Raw genomic sequence first — 20044 nt, 5'->3', positions numbered from 1 at the left:
GTAATATCCTCTATACAGTCACTGACTGTTGTTCTCAAAGTGGTGAACCTCGCTCCATCCTCGCTTGTGAACGACTGAGCCTTTCCAAGATCCTCCTTTCATACCCAATCATGATACTATCACCTGTTACCAATCAACCTGTTTACCTGTGGAATGATCCAAACAGGTGTTTTTGGAGCGTTCCACAACTTTCCCAGTCTGTTGTTGCTCCTGTCCTGACTTGTTTTGAAACATGTTGCTGCATCAGATTCAGAATCAGCAGATATTTACAAAAATCACCGAAGCTGATGAGGTCAAACAATCAATTAAGTGTACATCTAAAAGGATTTGTAAGTTGTCACATTCTGTTTTGTTCAAGTTTTTCACAGCATCCCAACTTTTTTGGAATTAGGGTTGAAACATCATAACAAGAAGAGATGAAATTTTATCTGAACTCCACTGGCAAACTAAACCACTAAAACAACAAGTCATAATGTGATCCATCAATAAAAAATAATGTACTCAGTATGAAAACAGTAGAAAAATGCAAATATACAGCGTACTGTACATATGTACAAATGTGAGGCATAAAACGATATTGCGAAAGTATACTGAAAGTGGCAGGTCGCTGGTTAGTAAGTTACAACATGTGCTACACTGTGTTTGTTTGACCTTGGTTGCTTTGATTCATCACCAGTCTTTTGAATGAATCATTTTTTCTACAAGAAAAGTGAAAAAAACAATTCCACGATGTAAATGATAGAAATGTTTTTTTCCACAAACTTGCAGGCTCATCAACAAATGTGTGAAGACGGGAAAACATAACAAAACAAGTGTTTTAAACACTTTGTGGTTACATGCTGTTGCAAACAAGTCATTCTTAGTTTCAGTGATGAGCAGAAATTGTTTGAATTGCCGCTAAGTTTCCTCCAATGTCAGCAGCAAAGGGAGGAGCATTGCAGAGCAAATAAAAAAAAGCACCTGACATCATGTAGGAGATGGTGAATCATGGCCAAAGCAAAACATCCCATTGCAAATTCAAAGTGCAAATGAAATCATACTGGCCGATAATAATATGTACAGGTTCAGTACAGGTGGCTCTTTAAGATTAGACACTACTGATGGTAACACTTTCATAGGTGGAAACTGGCAGCCAGGTCTCACACCAAAACATGTAATAGACCCGCTGATCCAGAGTCAGCGTCACAGTTTGCCTGGCCTAGGCATGAAAAATACACGCATGTAAATGGCAAATGGAACTGACAAGCAAAACAAACCATGCTACGTGAACAAGAGTAACATGACCGGCAGCAATAACAAGGCAAACTATGAGGTGATGATGTCCATAAAACAAATTACATGTGCCCTCCACCTCCTACTTGATGAAAGTGGGGGTGACATCAGAGGACCTGAACATAACTGAGCTTTTCCTGTATGAATTATCTGACCAACCTTCAGTGTAGGTGCAGTGAATCCCAGGCACCCAGGTCCTCAACAGCTGCAAGACTTGTTTCCTAAACCTTTGTCCCACAAAGGCGTATATGATGGGGTTCAGGCAGCAGTGACTGAAAGCAAAGGCCTCAGTCACTGTTAACGCCAGCCCTAAATTTGCTTCCAGGGTGCATTCATTACCTTTCAGTTTACCCTCAGCTTTCAGAAAGTTCAAGAAAAGGCAAATGTTATATGGGGCCCAGAATAAGAAAAAGGCAACTACTATAGACAAGATGAGCTTGACAATACGGTGCTTCTTTGCACTCCTCATGTTCACTAGTTTGACCAAGATGCAGGAGTAGCAAGCTATCATCACCATCAAGGGAATCAGGAGACCCAGTATATTTGCTGCGAAGAGGTTATAAAGCCTCCAGGCATTGTTTTCCGAGTCAGGGTGACAACTCGGGCCGGAAGAATTGTTTGTCACCTTTGTGAAGATGAAAGCCGGGAGAGAGACGCTCAAGCTCAGCATCCAGACCAACACGGTGAGAGCAATGCCTGCTTTCAGAGTGCGGTATCGTGCCACCTTGAAAGAGTGCATGATGACCATGTAGCGGTCCAACGTCATGACAACCATGAAGAAGATGCTGCTGAAGAACCCGGTGTTGTGGGAGGCGGCAGCAAAACGGCACATAAAGTCTCCGAAAGGCCATGCGCTGACCCTGGAGAAGTGAGCGTAGAAAGGCAGCGTGGTGATGAAGAGGAGGTCGGAGAGAGCCAGGTTGAAAAGGCAGATGTCTGTCAAGTTGGTTTGGTTCCGCTGCCTCACCAGGACACACACCACTAGGCCATTACCTGGGAAATAAAAACATATCTTACCATCAACAATATCATCATCACAATATGACTGTGCAAACAGATTAGTGTCCCTGCATTGTGAGTAGTACTCATCCACACACACATACATACCTATGAAGCCGAGGATGAAAACCAGACAGTAGAGGGCGGGTAGAAACACCTTGCCAAAAGCTCTCACATCATTGGACTCACAAGGAGCGAAGTCACCAATCAGGTCATTATAAGATGAATAATCATATGCTGGGGTCAAGCTGGTATTTTCTCCATAGTCTGCAGACAGCACGGATAAAATTCCTGAACATTAGGATATGATATAATAGTCCCACAATGAAACAGCCTAGTTACCTGTAAATTAGTCTTGTGAGTGGAGGTGAATAGAACTTAGTTTCTAATGCTCACAGCACTGGAAAAAAAGCATTTTAAATGAGTAATGCTATCATCTTAGCAGTTTTCATAGGGACTATGTTTTCACAATAAAGTAGCCCAGTTCCAGTTCACAGTCAGGTCTGCGATTATTCACAGAACGGTGCCACTGCTTCTGGAAAAGACCTGATGCTGTTTTAAATGTCATGTTTCGATACTGTGAGCAGCACAGGCTAAATTCCATTTAACTCCACTAGCAGAAAGCTCACAGATGGATTTCTCGAAACAGAAGTAAAAACTGAAAAACAGAACAAATTCAACCAAATCGAGCTGCCAATAAAACCTGAACCATGTGTGTGGGTTTCTGAGGCAGTTGATAATGGAGGGCATTGTGCCACCTGCTGGACTTCACAGGTAATTGACTGCTTAGCTGGAAACATTTGTCACGCCTACACGTTAATCTACAAGGGGTAGACAAAATAATGTAAACACTTTATGAATAAGGACTAAAACTTATATTACCATCGCAAACAGTGGTGTCAAAGATGTCCATTTGAGATAACATGCCTAATAATGATAGCAATAATAATAATAATATTAACAACAGCAAACTTCATGTGTAGAGCACCTTTTATACAATTACTGCCGCTCAAGAAGCTTTACAAGAAAAAAATCTAATGCACCAAGTGCTTCATAAAAGAAGACAGGACGAACATGTGAACAGCCAGCTCGCTGTGTATTGTTCATCATATTCCTGCAGGTGCAGACAAGTTTCTTTGTTATGTGGCCTGTTTGGTTTATGCTTTCAGGATATGTTCCAAATATAACGAGCAACTTAAAATCTTGAGTCTTTGAAAATGTAATTATGTCAGATTTGAATTCCATTGAACTGTTATTTTGTCTACCTTAGTAGATACGTGTTTGCAGGCTGTAGCCTATACGAAGGATGATTTTAAAAGACTTTTAATCGCTAAGCAATATTTTAGTTTTCACAAACAATTTTTTAGCATGATGAAATAAATTATTCTCAGGACTAAAGACACTGTTTGCTAAAGGTATAGCTGGAAATCAAACAAAATGATGAATTATACTGCATTACAGCATTTAGTTTTAAATGGAAAACAGACATAAAACTTAAAGCAATGTATTAAGTCTCAGACATCAAAAATGATAACACATAAATATTTCTTCAATAAAACAACAATACGTTGATGCATGTATATGTATGTCTATGTATACATTAAGCAAAAAAAAAAAAAGAGTGCAGTTATTAAAAAGCATTCACCTGACATGATGATATCACAGTGATGCTTTTTCCTATCAGGCAGAGTATAGTCAGTAGCTGCACGTCGGGGCTCCTTATTTCTCTGTCCAGATCTTTGTGGATGAGATGTCCTCAAATGTACAGTGATGAACAACTGACTAAAAGTCAGCAGTCCCCCAGTAAAGAGTATCACAGAGAGAGAAGTCACAACGCTGTTTCCTGTACGTCCCTAAGTGTGACAGTGAGATCCTTATCAGGATCTAAAAGTTGAAACAGCTCTATATAGACTGGCAAAATAGCACAGACCGTCTTATCAAAACAAAAACCAAAACAAGCTTAAAGGCCACATTTACATGTGAGATTGGAGCTTTACTAGTTCAGTGCTCTTGAGTAAAAGAGCAAAAAATACAACATGACCACCAAAGCACTATTTTCAAAAGACAGTTGGTGTGTGGTGATATTGTTATAGACATGTTATAGACATGATACAGTGTGACTGTGTCCTTAGTTTTTGATCTCAAGAAGGCATTCTTAATCTTCTCCTTGTTGTTGTTGTTGTTATAACTTGTTATTATTACTTAATTGTTATATTATTCTTATTATTATTCACATAGTTTATTTTAATCACAATTGCTTTATTAGTATTATAATTATTATTATCATTACTTTTACTATTATCATTAGTAGTAGCAGTATTAGTAGTAGTAGTATTGTTGTTATTATAGTATAACCCCATATACAGAATCCAACAGATGTGTTTGCAGTAAATATCGAGTGGTCTAAGGGTGACCTCTTGTGGTGGATAATCATACCTTTGTTGTGTATGGACAAGACGGCACAAAGCATGCCGGGAGACGAGATTTTGAACTATCATCACAGAATTTCAACGAGACGTTGTGCATAGAAGCTTTGTTCAAATTACGCCTGAAACTTTTTTTGTCTTATATGTAAACATACAACAACAACACCAACAATAAAAAGTATTATTTATAATAATACAACATCTCCTAAATTAGATATATATCTCGACATGTTCATCTCAGACTGTCACTGACTTTTTGTTTGTGTTATTTATCTGTAGATGTTTGTGGTGTACTTGTATATTGGTGCCGTCGCTATCCAGCTGGCGCTCCGTGAATTCCCAATGAGGATGATTGACGTGAGAGCTGCTGACGAAGGCGGGCCGAGAGAGCTGCGTCAAGCTGGAAAGGCGCAGCTGCACAAGACAGGAAACTATGTCACATTGCCTTCCAAATAATAGAGTTTAATTTCTCAGGAGGCGCTATGCAGGCAGTTTAAAAGCCTATCTGTGTGCTGTTCACCGTATGTAAAAACATATGAAATTATGAAAAATAAGTAAAATAACCAAAACACTGAATGTATATCGCTCTCTGAGCTGTAATATAACTTAATAGCGGAATATCCTATTTTTTTACACTTCCATCCACACCTGTCCCAGATTTTATGAACTCTTATTTTGAAACAGTGAACCGGACGGTTTATGTATTAATTCGATCACCTTGACAACGCTAGAGGGAAAATCAACCGGGGGGGATACGAAGATTATATCAAGGGGATTTGACAAGTAACTCAGTCCACAAGAATGATTCAGGAAGACCGTTTAACCTAAAGTAAGTTGAACTTAAATTTCTGAACATTTATCTATATTTGTTTGGTAGCTAGCTTCACGGACACTTTGCGGTCTGTGTGCTTCATGTCTCACCGGACTGTCATCTCTGCGCACTGCCACTTGTTAGACCTGTGATAGAAAATACTCAGTTATTTCTTATTTACCCCAAAAAACAAGCGTTTTTTAGTGGTGGAGATGTGGTAGAAATGGCGCAAATGAATTCAGTTTTGCTGTGCTCACTCACAGGAGACCGCATAATGGATATTCACCGAGTGTGAGCGCAGCGGCGGGTTTTGGGAGCCCAGCCTTTGAGTGCCGCTATCTGCTGAAGTTGGATTTCTAATCACTGCAATGACCGAGTCCTCCAAACCGCCTTCAGGGTAAGTCCTTCAAAAAGGAGTAATACGATTATTAACTTTAAACGAGCTTTCTAGATAATTAGTCTAATTTAATCTCGGAAAGAAACGTGCTTGGCTACAAAAAAACTGCGCAAGTCCATCGTTACATTTGTTTTCTTTGCGTTATGTCTCGTATAAACAGCCACACAGTGCGCAGAGACAGTATTTACCACTGTTGGTTGGCTCAGTAGTATGTTTCTGATGAGCTTAAACAGCTTTGTATGTCACATTTGTGGGAAACTTGCGCTTAACGTACGGCAAAGTTGTGTGTCATGGTTCGGGTTGCCATTTACAGGCGTTATTCTGCATAACAGCAAGTTAATTGGTCAATAAAGCAAACTGCGGAATTATTTGGGCTCCGCTGAGTTTCAGCCCCACGACTGCCTCTGTTGGAAATGAGAGGAAAAGAGCGTCCACAGCAACACTTGAAAAGCATTGTATCCCATAAACAGCAGCGACAACAGAGACTGTTCCAGCAGCCACATCAGCCTGCTCTCCAGTCTCTTTGCCTCTGGCAGACATTAAGTAGGAGCAGCTCTGGACAAATAGTGCCGCAGTGTTGGAGAGAAGCTGTCAACAACAGCAGCAGCAGCTGTAGGAGTTGTCCACAATGTGCTTTTAGCTGTGTTCATTGGGTCAGTGTATGTCTTTTTTTTTTCATATTTTGACATGTCACAGTAGTACAGGCACAAGTGCACATTGAAATGAATGGTTGCTGAGATGCATTCAGCTGCTTCCAGCTTCAGGGTCCTGGTGTTGTGCATGCGGTCTCGCTGTCATGTCTTGTCTCTGTGCTTTCGAATTTGGGAGCTATGTCCATGCAGTAACAACTCATTCACTGCAGTTTCTCATGTTCTTGACCTTTAGGATGTCATTGTGATTCAGAGAAGCAGATGTTTTGGGTTTTCTAACCTTTAAGTGGATTGTGGGTAGTTTACAGTATGTGTCATTTTTAATGATTCCTCATTGACAGAAGGGTGTGAGATAAGACATTGCACTGAATCTATCAGTTACCTTACATTTTAATCATTTGCATTTACAATGTGCATAGTGTATTAGCTTTTATACGCATATGTTTATCTTATTTTCCAGAAGTTTTGACTGGTTTATCTGTGATTTCTCACAGTAAAGTAAGAGGCATGATGTCTTTCTGAGTGTCTCACTGACCACGTATGATCCTGCATCAGTGTAATTATGGGCTACTTGGGTGATAATTATGGTAATAGCTGTGTACCGTAGAGCCAGATGCTGCTGACTTCATCAAATCTTGAGTCGACATAATAATTATCGGTTAAAGATGAGATTTCTGTGTGTCCTGTGTCATTGTAGAGGGCTCACACCTTTTGTCTAGTGTGTGTTACCTCTTCAGCTCACCCTAAACTAATCCATCTGTTCTATAGGTGTGTGGTAAAGGCTCAACAGCAGTGTAGCGCAGATATACAGTAAAACATGGATGTTCTTGTGTGGCAACACGTGTAGGCAAGGATACTGTATGAAAGAGTGTTGATGAGGTGAATTAAGGTTCGGTCTGTTCCTCTGATCTTTCAAGCAAAGGTCCCTTTAACTAGATACTCTTAAATACAGTGATTTCAGACACTCAAGAGCTTTTTGGCCAAATTACAAAGTAGACTGGTCACAGAGTCAGCTGGCAGTGCAACCAAAATGCCTTTTCATCCGGTCAGTGTGTGACATTTCTCTCTATATAAATTACCATGACAACACTCTTTGTGCTGTAATCTCTCTTTCGTCATCACGCAGGGAGTAGCTACTTTACTACATAGCCCAGTTCTAATGAACCACAGCTCATAAAAACCACACACACACACACACACACACACACACACACACACACACACACACACAGAGCACGGTCACTGAGCAGACAAATGAGGGGAGGGAAGTGAAATTCGTTTGTACCTTGCCATTGAAATCTGAGTAGTGGGTTTGTGCGTGTCACTGTTTAGAAAGCCTGAGTGTGTACTTCAGGGGGGGTGGAAAGGTAACCTGAATGAAGCCTTAGTTGTGAGCTTTATGCCGTAAGCCTCTAATTAAGCATCGACACAAAAGGCAGCTCCCTCCCCTCCCAGAGACTAAATGAGCACTGACTTTTCAAAGTTCACTGAGATCGAGATTATCCAAAATCTGGCAGTTTACTTCCTCACCTGAGGCAGATGTTCTTAAAAATATTTCACCTGAACCTGTTGTTAGAATATGTTAGAATATATTTGCAGTGTATGAAATGAACCTGGCTTGAGCCTGCTCTGGTGAGTTGGAGTGTCATGTATGGTACAGTAATTGCATTTAGACTACTAGTAGTAGTTAGCTGCTAGTACTGTGCACGCTGGTGTTTTCCTTTATTTAATGTCTGGACCTGGAGGTTGTGTGTGTCTGCCCATATTAATGTTTGTGTGTTGATTGAGCTTTAGTCCGGACGCCTCTGATTAATGTGGTTTTGTTGCATGCTCTTAATTTTAGTGTCCACTCCCACAGAAGCAATAAGTAAGCAACAGACTAATATAAATAAAACGAGTACGAAATGAAAGGGGCTCAAATAAATGCTGCATTTATAGCATTCCTCAATCACGTTTTTTTAATCTTCACAGCGTTTTACTATGCTGTTACAGGTTTAATAGACTGCTGGCTTTTCTGGAGACACAGTCATGTGTGACGTCAGAGCTTTCTTTGGTCTCCTGGTTCGGTCCCCAGTGATGATCAACCACCCGCACCCTCGCTGAGACAAACACATTTGTTGCCATTTAACACCACCCAGGCTTGATGCATTTCTTGTGCCTAGATTTTGCCATAAAGTGTCTCATGAAGTATAGAGAATAGAAAAAAAACAAAACCTTTCCACTCTCGACATCCGGATTTGTGCTGCCATCTGCTTCACTGTTGGTAGGGCATACATTTTATTTTAAATGCATCTGTTGTGTGTTGCAGACTCATTTCTGTGTGTATGCAGCTTTAAAACACACCCACAGGAAGACCGAGTTGGCAGATTTTACAGATAAATACAATTTTAGGATTACAAATAACTGTCCGTTTATCCTCAGCACACACCCAGAGATAATTATTGGCTACCAGCTGTCCTGTTTGTGTGTACATGCATGCCCATGTGGTCTCTGTATGGAGGGAGATCAACCCCAGTTGCTAGCTACAGTGTAAATGAATTTGAAGCTGTGCCCACTGGACTAAAATGTCAGTCTCACCCTTTGCATAGTATCTGAATGCCATATGTGTCTGCCAGTCCATACAGTTTCCTAAAATACTCTCAGAGGTAGACTTGGTGCTGCAGGATAATGTTGTCCCTCAGTGCTGTGTCTTATATGTCAAATGATGGGAGATTTGGAGACAAACGCAGGCGCGAGCTCCCGCCCGACACATCCTTTCCAAAATCTTCTCTGTTTAGAAGTTGAGTGTTCATGTGGTCAGCCACTGGCTCACCACTGCAGACTAAGGTACTTCCCTCTTTTTTTCTCTTTGGCTTGAAGGCTATACTGTATTTGCTTTTACCAAAGAGGAAAAAGTTTTAGTCTGTGTGGTCACATCTGGATATTTAGAGTTATTTTCATGACGGGTTAAATTTAACTCCTGTAAAAATTGAGATAGGCGAGAGAGAAATTGAGGCTGTACGTTGTTGGCAGCAGTGCTGTATGTATCTGGTAATATCTACATCCATTCCACAGGCCATCCTGTTTTAAATAGAGAGGGTGTGGATGCAGTGCTTCCACAAGCTCGTTCTGCGAGGAAAGAAAGCTTGACCAAAGTACACAGAGACTGAACATGTTAGATCAAAAGCTTGCAGTGTAACCGTTGTAGTTTCTGGGTTTTATTAGGAGTTAGCGTGTGGTAGATAAAGTATACAGTAGCACAAGACTGACTGATACAGCTCATGGTTGTTGAACTTTGTACTCTGTATGATTTAGTCTTCTGAACACGTGAGATTAAATAGCTAACTTCTTAATGTAACTGCTAACTTTATTCACATTTAATTCAAACTTACAATCTTTAATTCATCTGTATGTTATTAACAATTAAAGCAATGTGTATCGTGGTTAGTGCTCCAAGTTCGTTATAAGGCCTAGCACAGTAGGATGTAATTGATGGGTCCTTGGTCTGCGCACAAATCAAAGTAGTTCAGACTCTCTGAATATATTTACCCCAAAGCCATGCCATGATACATTGGAAACATTTGAGACACCTAGACTGGCTGTATTTATAGACTGTCATGCTTCATAGGCCCCGCTACATTATACACTCTATTCACTGCTACTTGCCAACCTCTGTCCTCGGTAAGAGAAAGCATTGGCAGAAACCTTTCACAACAAAGTATGCCTGCGTATCACTCACAAGTATCTTCGGCACAGTGTATCTGTCTGTACTCTTAATATGCAGCTGTTCTGGGCTGCTCAGATTTATTTCTGGAAGCCTGCAGTCATATGTTACTCACAGTGGTATGTGGGTTTGTCAGAGAGGAAGACAGACGGACTGCATATGTGTGTGTGTGTGTGCAGATTGGACAGACTCCTCTAACACCAACTGACGTGCCATAGCAGTGATATGGCCTGATAAGGTGGAGGTGGTGGAGTGCACTTTGTCTTGCACAAGTTGTGGTTTTGCATGTTTTTTCACCACTTTGTACCACCATGTCAGTTATTTAGCAACTGTTCTTTGTCCCCCTCAAGCAGTAATCACTAAACCGTTACAGGCTGTTAGCAGGGAGCACATGTACAGTTTTAAGTGGCGTTGCTCTCATGAAGCATCGTCTTTCTATTTAAAGGGCATCAATGAACGCTATTTTTTTTTCCTATTATGTGATGGTAAAGAAAATAGAAATAGAAAATAAACGAATTATGCCCATTATTTGTAGTTGTTTTCTTTTCTTTTTGAAAAAAATGCGTTCAGTGGTGAAGACCTCATTGAAGATATTTTGGGTACATTTGGGGACATTTTCACTGATTTGATTTACATGTTTTTCACATCAAAGCATCCTGGGCTGCGTGTAAGCTGTGCGTGTCTTCTAAAAACCAACAATATCTCCAACATAAGTGTTTTTCTTCTTGTCTGTCCAGCAGGAGCTCCCTCTAATTGAACAAACAGCTTAGGGAATAGAGAGCAGACTAATTATTATTTCCTGCTGTTCTGCTTCTACATTCCATCTCTCCTTCCTTTCTTCTCCAAAGTTTGACTCCACCCATCTACCCTTTTCTATTCCCTTTCGTGTTTCTCTCCAGCCAGATGGGGCTTTGTGCCACCTGAGATTCCCTCATTCCTCCCTCTTACCAACCTTTATTACCCCCCCCTTCCCCTGTTCCCTCCACTCTTCCCCTGCCGTCGGCCTGTTTGCCAATCTCAAGCTTTACGGCCACTTGAGCTGCACAGCTCACATCTTTGTGCAACAATAAAAATGATGATAGGACTGTAAATGTGACTCAGCAATTGATTTATGTCCCCTAGTGAGATGAATTCTGAAGTTATCATGTGTATTAATTAGGAAACAATTTATCTGCATTTTCAGAGGATCAACTCCATTAGTTATAAAATCAGCTGATAAATAAGGGCTATAAAAGGACTGAGCTCGTTACTTGAATGCAGAGCTGCCTGACTGTTACACAGCATAATGAATGTTAAGTACACCTGGTTTTTCCATGACTGTCCTGACATACTCAGGTGAAAACTGTGGTCCTTTATTGATGTCATTCAGTAAATCCCCATCAGTCATTAAAGGATTAAGGAAAGAATGGACATTATTTTGGAAAAGGCTGACAGAAGTGTCAGTTCAATTTCACCATGTAAGGTCTCTTAAAGGAAGAGACACATGTTTTTCCAGCTGTTCAGACTGATGGGTAAGTTGACTTCCTCATCCTATTTTTGGAGAATTATTGTTGACTTGGAACAAGGTTTTGTGTGAAACTGTTAAAGCCTGCCTCTGTGTCACTGGTCACAAGTGGACAAGATGACTACATTGGTCAAGAGAGGCTGGGGGGGGTGCTGTTACAGTAGGTAGATTTCTGTCCTTCATGTAGATGTGATACTCTTGGATGACCGGTGGCTGACTTAACCCGAGGTCGCTGCAGTACCTCCTCTATGTAAACCCTTCAAATAACTGTAACGAGTGTAAGCAACCTAATTGATCCCAAAGAGTAACAATTCATTTATCGCCTGTGGTGTGGTGTTGTCTTTCCATCTCCCTTGGGTCATTATGTTACTGTTACTGACTGCGCTCCTGTTGAACAGATTGTGCCGAGCCTTAAGATGGCTGTTTTAATAGTGGTAGAGAAGTCCTGTCTTGATAATCAGGTAATCCAGGTTGCATGCATCCTGACAAACAATTTCAGGACTAACATAATCTTATTTTAAATGCCGGGTCTTCATATAAACACTGCAGCCTTCAGACAATTTGTGAGTCAGGTTGGACACAGTATGTAACACAGTTGCAGTTTGTATGCAAATACAGTGCAATAATTGCACCAGGGGCAGTCCAAGTCCAAACGAGACTGAGAATGGTTTGTGATTGTATTGAAAGTGCAACCGTAGAGTGTTACCATGGGATGGCATTTGGTTGCTGTTTGGCCAAGAGTGAAACCAAATGTTGTCACGCTAGTACAATTACCCCTAATGTCATTTTTTATTGGTTACATGGATAAAACAAGGACAACATATGAGCCACATTACTAGTTTAGCCTTTTTTGATCTGTTTGTTGATCTCCACCTTTGAACAAGGTAGATAGTTATACAGTTACTGCATATGCAAACTAAGATGGTAAAACAGGCAGATATTGTGATACCTTGTTTGACCCTGGGTCTGTGACATTAGGTCAAACTGCTGGGTTCAGTATAACTTTAGGAGCTTCATTGATTTAAGAGAATTGTGTGCTGAGTTGTGTTAAAACTTCTTCTGGAAGGGTATTTGTCAAATTCAGAGTCAGCAGGTTATCTTTCGCACAGTGTCATGTAATGTTAATGTTGTGGAAGTAAGTGGCGACTTGTGTAATGCGGTCTTGTCTCCTCTGCCATCTGCATCATTATACACTGCATGTATCCACATATGCAGCATAGTTAAAGGTTTTTAGACCTCTAGTAGGGATATGGATCTGTTTTTCTATGAGTGGGTCCCTGTTTTGTTTATCTCGTGGATGCACATGAGGATGCCCACATACAAGCATGTGTGAAGGAATATAAATACACAGGTCTGTCTGCCAGTGGTTTCCCACTATTTCACTCATAAACAGGTGGAGGGTAACACGCTAAAATATACTGCAATTTACCAGCAAGGAGGCAAGGAAGAAAAAGACTGCAAGTAAGCAAACATGGATATAAACAATACAGGAATTAAATACTTACAAAAAACTGTTTTTATGACAGTTGTACAGGAAAGGAAATGTACGTGACGCTGTGTTTTGGTTAGTAACACTGAATATAAACAAGCTTGTGGGTGTTGACAACAAAACTCCACACCAGACCAGTTGAAAAAATGTAAAAATTGGTGTCATTTTTCCTTTAGAAACTAAAAACTTGTGCAAAACAATGTATTTACTGGTTGTTTTGCAGTGTGCTTTTCCTTTATGCACTGTTAAGTTGGCTGCGGCTGTCGGGGCAGTGGTGAGGCTGTGATGGACCACCTCTGTACTGCCAATGCAGAGGGTCAGACTGGCGTTATCATTGAGCCAGTTTACTTGGCATTGCAGTGGGGTGGAGTTTTTAACCACATGGCTGGTAATATGAGCATCAGGGCATATGCTGAACTAGGAGGCTGCGTGCCTAGCAACTGCAAACAAATGCTTTACTGGGCTCATATGTCGCCAAGACTCACTTCTAAAACAGGAAGTCTCCACTCTGTCTTTTCCTTGCTTTCTGTCCCTCCTCGTTTCTGCTTCTCTTTCGCTGTCTCTGGGTCACTCACTCGTTCATGCATCCAAAATTCACAGCTGCTACTAAAGTAAGTGGTGTAAGTAAAGGTTGCCATGGGGACACCATGACACCCAAAGGGTATGCTGGCGAGGCAGCAGGGCAGTGTGTGCGAGTGTGAGGGGAGTGGCTGAGGGTCCAGGATGTGTGTCCAATGGACAACAGGAGGTTAAAACTCAAGTGTGCACACAGACAACTGTGGCTTTGGCTGCAATGTGTGTGTGCTTACATGTAAGTGGGTGGGTGTGTTCTTGAAGTGGCACTCAGGGGTAAAACATGCTTACTGTCGATTTTTCTACTCTTCACTGAAGGTATGATCATGAGTCAAGCCCATTTTGAAAATACCTTTGTGCAAAGTTTCACACACACACACACACACACATACATTTGACCTCAGATTGAGTACAGTTGCAATGCAGTAGAATGTTTTTTTTCCATGTCACTGAAATGACGTCTCTCAATGTCTCGTAATTAATGTTCCTTGATTGTTCTGACACCATGGTCCTCACCTGTGCCATTGGTCAGACAGGTCTCTGTCTACCTGTTCAACTGACGAGAGGTTGACGCCACGTCGTTGTAGAGTGGTATGGTGCTTTGATTTCACCCATTGTTTGTATTCTCAGAATGTACAAAGGTTGTCATAGTGAATGTGGGTCAGTCCATGCTTTGTTTTTGGCCAATTAATGTGCTCCACTCCCAGTCTGTTGTCTTCATTAGAGAATGGTGCCTCATTGTTTCAGCGATCCTATTGTCTGACACTGAACAGACTCTCATCTGACGGGATGTCCATGTCTCTGGCTGGGGACATGTCTGTCTGTCTGTCTAACTTAGTGACTGTCTCTTTGACTGACTTGCTGACTGCATGAAAGTTTGTGGCTCTTTCTGCTGCCTTAAATCAAGGTTTGGTATGGTTGGTGCTGACAGAGCACAGTTCAGAGCACAAACTAATATATTCCATTATTTTAAGACCTTCCACAGAGGGAACTTTTTAGTCTGTGTTTCCATGGTTGGGATAAATACAGTCACTGACATTTACTTCTTTCCCCAGCAAAAAACCTCAGTAGTCTTCAGTGTGTCTGAGCTGTGTTATATAATTTCACTTCACAATAACAATAATAATAACAGTAATTTAACTGTGACATCCATGGATTTCAATTGTACACGTATTGCACTGATCTCACCAAACCTGTAATTTGAAGAGCATTTTGTTTTTGCTTTTCCATCTCTGTATGGGACAGCTTTGAATCTGTGCTGTTGGCATAACTTTATTTTGTCCTGTACTCACACTGTATTGTATTGTCGCACACATGCAAACAAACACATTTATCCTAAGTGCCTTGATCAGGAGTGAGCATGGTTGTATTTGGGTCAGGGAGGAGGACCTGACGTACACAGACACACACACACACACACACACACACACACACACACACACACACACAGATACTGAGACTAATCTGTTAAAGAGACTAGCCCAGAGACAGCAAAATAGGATGATTGGTAGGCTGTTTAATGTCTATGTCTTACACTGTTTGTGTTGCTTACTATTCACTGAGAACAAAGGTAAGGTTATGACAGTTTGTGCCCACTTAAATATTACGCTAACAGATGTTTTATTTTATTGATCAAATGTTGCATTGTCTAAATAATGGTTCATTTTATGCTGTTTTTTAGTCATCCAAAACCCTTGTATGTCTAATTGGATTAAGACAGCATCAGAGTCTCCCCACCAGCCAGACTATAGTAACTAACTTAAAAAACCTTGAGCTGCACTCTTTGCCATTAACAATGACATACACACCGTAAACAGCTGAATGAAACATGTGTCACAGCGAGATGACTGCTCCGCCATCAACATGGTCAGTAATAGCTCGCAAGCAGTGTTGAAATGCACTCGCAGGAGCTAGAATGCTTACTCATAATTAATCAGAAAGCTGGTACTGTATTGTTATAAATATGCAGTTGATATATTCATCTTTATCATGAATTATCATGAACCACAAACTTGTCTCCAGCCCCATAAACTGTGGTTTAAGTAAATAGAAATATGAGTGCCCTGCAACTGTCAGGTTGTGCTTTTCTCGTTTGAAGAAGCCAGAAGTTTTACAATAGCTGTAATTTAAGAATAGCAGCAGCGTCTACACTATGTTCCACAACAACTGCATCATCTTTGTTCGAGTATCAATTCAATTACCTCTCTTTGCTGAAGAGCATGAGATGAGTAAATTTAACCTTGACATTAAATGTAACTTGCAAGGATTACATTCTTTTTGTTTAAACTCAGTCTGGTGGGTGATGGAAGGTATGCACAACTCATCTGTAATATTTTCAAAATAATACTTTCCACAACACTTTTACATTAGCTATATTGTACGTAAGTGACAGCATGACGTGCGATGTGATTTACCTGCTGGGGAGAATAGCCAACAGTCTTTGTTGTATTATATTTGATCTACACTGTGGACATAAACTCCAGTCATGATGTTCTCTGTTGACGTTGTTTTCCACTTATGTGTAGCCAGCTCACATGATGTCCTGGATGATTTTACTGCAGACCGCGTGAGTCTGCAGCGCCTTTGGCAGTTTGAGATGAATTCAGCATCTGTTTGTTTTAGAACAGAACAGTTTTTAGAAACGTGAATTTGAGTGCCATAAATACCTCAAGCCTAAACAAACAACTGCAAAGCTGTTAGCTTTGCGTTTAACCCTGTGAAACAAAAAGCTAACAGATTTGATAGTGAGGATAGTGAAAGAAGTATGTCCTTGTTATCCTTGCTGTTTAGTCAAGTGAGAAGAACTGAGTGGTTCCGAAAGATCCATTAGTAACCTTCTGTGTGTGTGTGTGTGTGTGTGTGTGTGTGTGTGTGTGCGTGTGTGTGTGTGTGTGTGAGAGAGAGAGAGAGAGCCCATTTGTAACTCAGTCCCGGCTCAGCATTTACTGCCCCCCTGTGCCGGAGCAGGGTTTCCTGCTCTTCGTTCTCTGCTTCTTCTTTACTCCCTCACTCTTTCTCTCTCTGTTTACGCTCGCTCATTCTAACTCTGTGGGAGACGGAGCTTTTCCTAAAAGACTCTTTGTGCGTGTTAGAGAGAGGGTAAGAGAGAGAGGGAGAGTGAAATGCTATGGTGAGACAAACAGCAAGCGAGAGGCAGAGAAGGATACTAGCTGACTGTGTGAAGCCTGGCCAGGGCCCAGTCCCAGAGTTCCACATAACCCAGTTCTGTTTACCTTCAAAAAAAAAAAAAAAACAGACTCACCAGACAAAATCTATCTCATGCATTTGCAGGTCTCTAAGCTGCTCATGAAAGTCTTTTTTCTTCTCTCCATTTCTTGTATGCCTTTAAATGCACTTTTCGTCAGAGCACCTTGCAGTTAGTGGTTAGAGATGATCTGCACTATGATTAGACTCCTGACTTGATTATGATCAATGCTCTAAAGTGTAGTGTGTCAGTCCTATGATGCAGTCCCTGAAAAATCTTCTCCATTGCATAATAAGTCAATGACACTATGGGTCTTGTGGGTGAGAGTTAGTTGATATCCGACTTATCTGTTAATGGTTAACTGTAGCCAGGTTAGAGTCCGCTCACCGTGCTGTGTTCACATACATTCTTCCCTAGCAGCCTTTACACCGGGCAGGAGCACCTTGAAGGATACTGGATTATACGCTGCTGAATCAAACACGCACGTTCTGTCTGAGAGGGTGTGTAATCCTTGGAACTGGATTTATAAACAGTCTGATATATAACACTTTTGGAACACTTAATCAACTCGAGGGCTGTTTGTGACGTGAGTGGGGTGTTTTTCTTTTGCTATCTAAGGCTAATATTTGTGCTGTGAAGACAGAGAGGGAATGTGTGCATGCTGAAACGTGTGCTATAGAATAGTTATTTGCCATTGTTAGCAGAGTGAAGTGTTTGATTTCTGCCTAATCAGCTGTGTCTGTCAGGTTAAGTACAGTTTATGTTGAGCCGAGGTCAAATGTGCAGATAGCAGCATCTTGTCTCCAGCATGTCATTGACATCTGACACGTCTCCCCACATGCTGGAGGAGCCGTGGTTTGTGTGGTTGCTATCTGTTTTTTATGGTAATAATAAATAATAAGCTATTGTCAGCGCACTAAATAATGCGTGGTGTGCACCTGAGCCAAGCAAATACCTTATGACTCTTTAATGTTGCTGCTTTGAATAGTTTTTGGTGTTATAATTCCAAAATGAACATTTTATCAGAAGGTTTCAGCCGCTTTTCTAAAACACATGACTGTTGCATCTCACTCAACCTGATATTCATATTGTAGTATTACATGTTGATGATATTGTGTGAGTGTGTCTTTAAATGTATTCCCCAGGTATGCAATAAGATCTGATGAGGGATGTAGTTTGCGTTAAAGTAAGGCTGTTAATCACTTTCCTTCAGAATAATCCTTTTTAAAGCAGACTTTGATTACGTGACACTGCAGTATTTTCTAGAAGTATCAGTAAGAGTGCTTAGGAGTGATAGGGTGTTATTATGAATTATTAAATTATTATTCAGTGGAGTGTTAAGAACAGATGTGATCTATGAAGACAAGGGTTTTGTCACGAACCGACACAGAAAGACAGAAAAAAATATGATTGTTGATTGTGTTCATTAGGTGCTTGTTGTTTTCCGAACTCACCGTCTTTAAGTCCAACATGGAAAACCTGATACAATATAGTGAACTACAAATAATCTCTGTGTGTCTTTGTCATGTATCTCTCAGGAGGAGAATGAAGACACGCGCCCCACCTCCGCCGCAGGCCCCTCAACCTGCCCCACGCCGCATCTTCAGAAACACTGTGCCTGATGGAGGAGGGACATCAGGCATGGACGCCAAGGAGAACATGCTGACACCCTCTATGGATTTACTGCTAACCCTACCACAGGGATACCAGACGTCTGTAACAGAGGATGGCAGGTGAGAGGGCAGAGACTCTGGGAGTATGACTCCCTTTTGTTCAGTGTGCCAGTGTGTCTCATAACCACATGTTTTTGCTCATGAATACTGTGTATAATAAATATCCATTATTCCATATTTACATGAAATAATGTATATCTATAAGGATCTTAGCTGTTGCTTTGGAGAGCAATGTGATTTTATGTTGTGACCTTCATTGCCAGTCACCAGACAAACAGTATGAGACCTGTTGTCGCCTCTGGGTCTGTTTGGGTTGCTGTGCCAGTGAGGCCTTGTCAAGGGGTCCAATTCCCAGAATCAGGAGAAGCTTTGTCCCAGAGAGTTGACAGACGAAGGCTCACCAGCTATTGCTCTCTGCCCCTAATGAGGTTCTCTCCTTTGGGGCAGAAAATCAGGGATTCCTCCCAAGCACAGAGTAACAAAGTGCTCCTAAAAAAACATGGATAAACTACAGGCCAGTATGCGTCTCTGTGCTACTTTTAAAAAATATGTTTTTTTAACCAAAAAGGAAACTTACCTTTTTACCTTAAAAAAAGAAGCTACTGTATATGCAGGGTAAAGCTATGTACAGGCCTTGATAATGAGGTTGCCTATCAGGTGTTTAGTTTCCTCATTCTAGATAGTTTCTGAGAAAGGAATGTATAATGTTATGTTTTAGCTTCAGATGGGCTGAGTTCACCTTCTGACACTGCTCAATAACAACATCAGAGCCTGATACTGTGACTGCTCATATGGCCATAGATAAGATAAGGCCGAGGCGTCATTCCATATTCCTCTCGGATAGTGATTGTGTGTTGTTAATGAACATGCAGGCTTCCAAATTATCTTAAGAAGCATGTAACAATTTAGTTGTAGACTGTGACTGTGTGTTAGTGATTGTCAATGGTGTCCTTTGTAGTGGTATCTCTCTCAGTTCTGTCATCCGATCTGGCTGTTCCCAGAAAACATTGGAGACTGTCTCTTGGTTTCTTTATCTGAGGATTGACAGGTAGTACTGTTGGCCTCGTCATCAGTTAACCCCCCCACACACACAAACAGACACAAAGCAATGAAGCAGACTTCAGAGCTCCTCCTGTGGCTTGATGGATGTCGACTAGTTTGTCGTATCAACACGTACTCTGCAATTTGCCTGTCATTACTTCTCGATGCCGCTATGTTTTGTGAGTGCCCTTTTATTTTGGGAAGCTCTTTAGAGCTTCTGTCTAGATAAACCACACACGTTACATCTACAGCATGTGATGCCTGGCTTCTCTGCCTTCTCTTGTTGTTTTTTGGGCTTTGT

The 20044-nt window shown here is 41.1% G+C and overlaps 2 protein-coding genes across 4 annotated transcripts in view; one reads left to right on the top strand and one right to left on the bottom strand.

The window, feature by feature from the left end:
• Positions 1 to 183: 183 nt before the first annotated feature.
• On the bottom strand, positions 184 to 4032 carry LOC121610802 (C-C chemokine receptor type 1-like). The gene is made up of 3 exons (XM_041943087.1): positions 3917 to 4032; positions 2380 to 2538; positions 184 to 2265 (listed from the first exon to the last, which is right to left on the bottom strand). The coding sequence occupies exons 1-3, from the start codon at positions 3921 to 3923 to the stop codon at positions 1355 to 1357; spliced, it is 1077 nt and encodes a 358-aa protein (XP_041799021.1). The 5' UTR covers positions 3924 to 4032; the 3' UTR covers positions 184 to 1354.
• A 1371-nt stretch (positions 4033 to 5403) lies between these two features.
• Positions 5404 to 20044, top strand: part of cobl (cordon-bleu WH2 repeat protein) — a 53597-nt gene continuing 38956 nt past the window's right edge. For all 3 annotated transcript variants that reach the window (XM_041942974.1, XM_041942975.1, XM_041942973.1), the window contains exons 1-3: positions 5404 to 5526; positions 5772 to 5905; positions 18568 to 18762. In XM_041942974.1, coding sequence (XP_041798908.1) covers positions 5877 to 5905; positions 18568 to 18762 — 224 coding nt within the window. In that variant the 5' untranslated portion in view covers positions 5404 to 5526; positions 5772 to 5876. The remainder of the gene's footprint in view (positions 5527 to 5771; positions 5906 to 18567; positions 18763 to 20044) is intronic.

This window comes from Chelmon rostratus, chromosome 8 (assembly GCF_017976325.1).
Source record: "Chelmon rostratus isolate fCheRos1 chromosome 8, fCheRos1.pri, whole genome shotgun sequence".
In the NCBI taxonomy this organism is placed as follows: Eukaryota; Metazoa; Chordata; class Actinopteri; order Chaetodontiformes; family Chaetodontidae; genus Chelmon; species Chelmon rostratus.
This window is presented reverse-complemented; position numbering and strand designations above follow the sequence as displayed.

Excerpts from the sequence above, each read along its gene's own strand:
- LOC121610802 (XM_041943087.1), bottom strand. Across the intron at positions 2,266-2,379 it reads TTTCATCCTCGGCTTCATAG|GTAATGGCCTAGTGGTGTGT; the intron begins GTATGTATGTGT and ends TTTATTTCCCAG.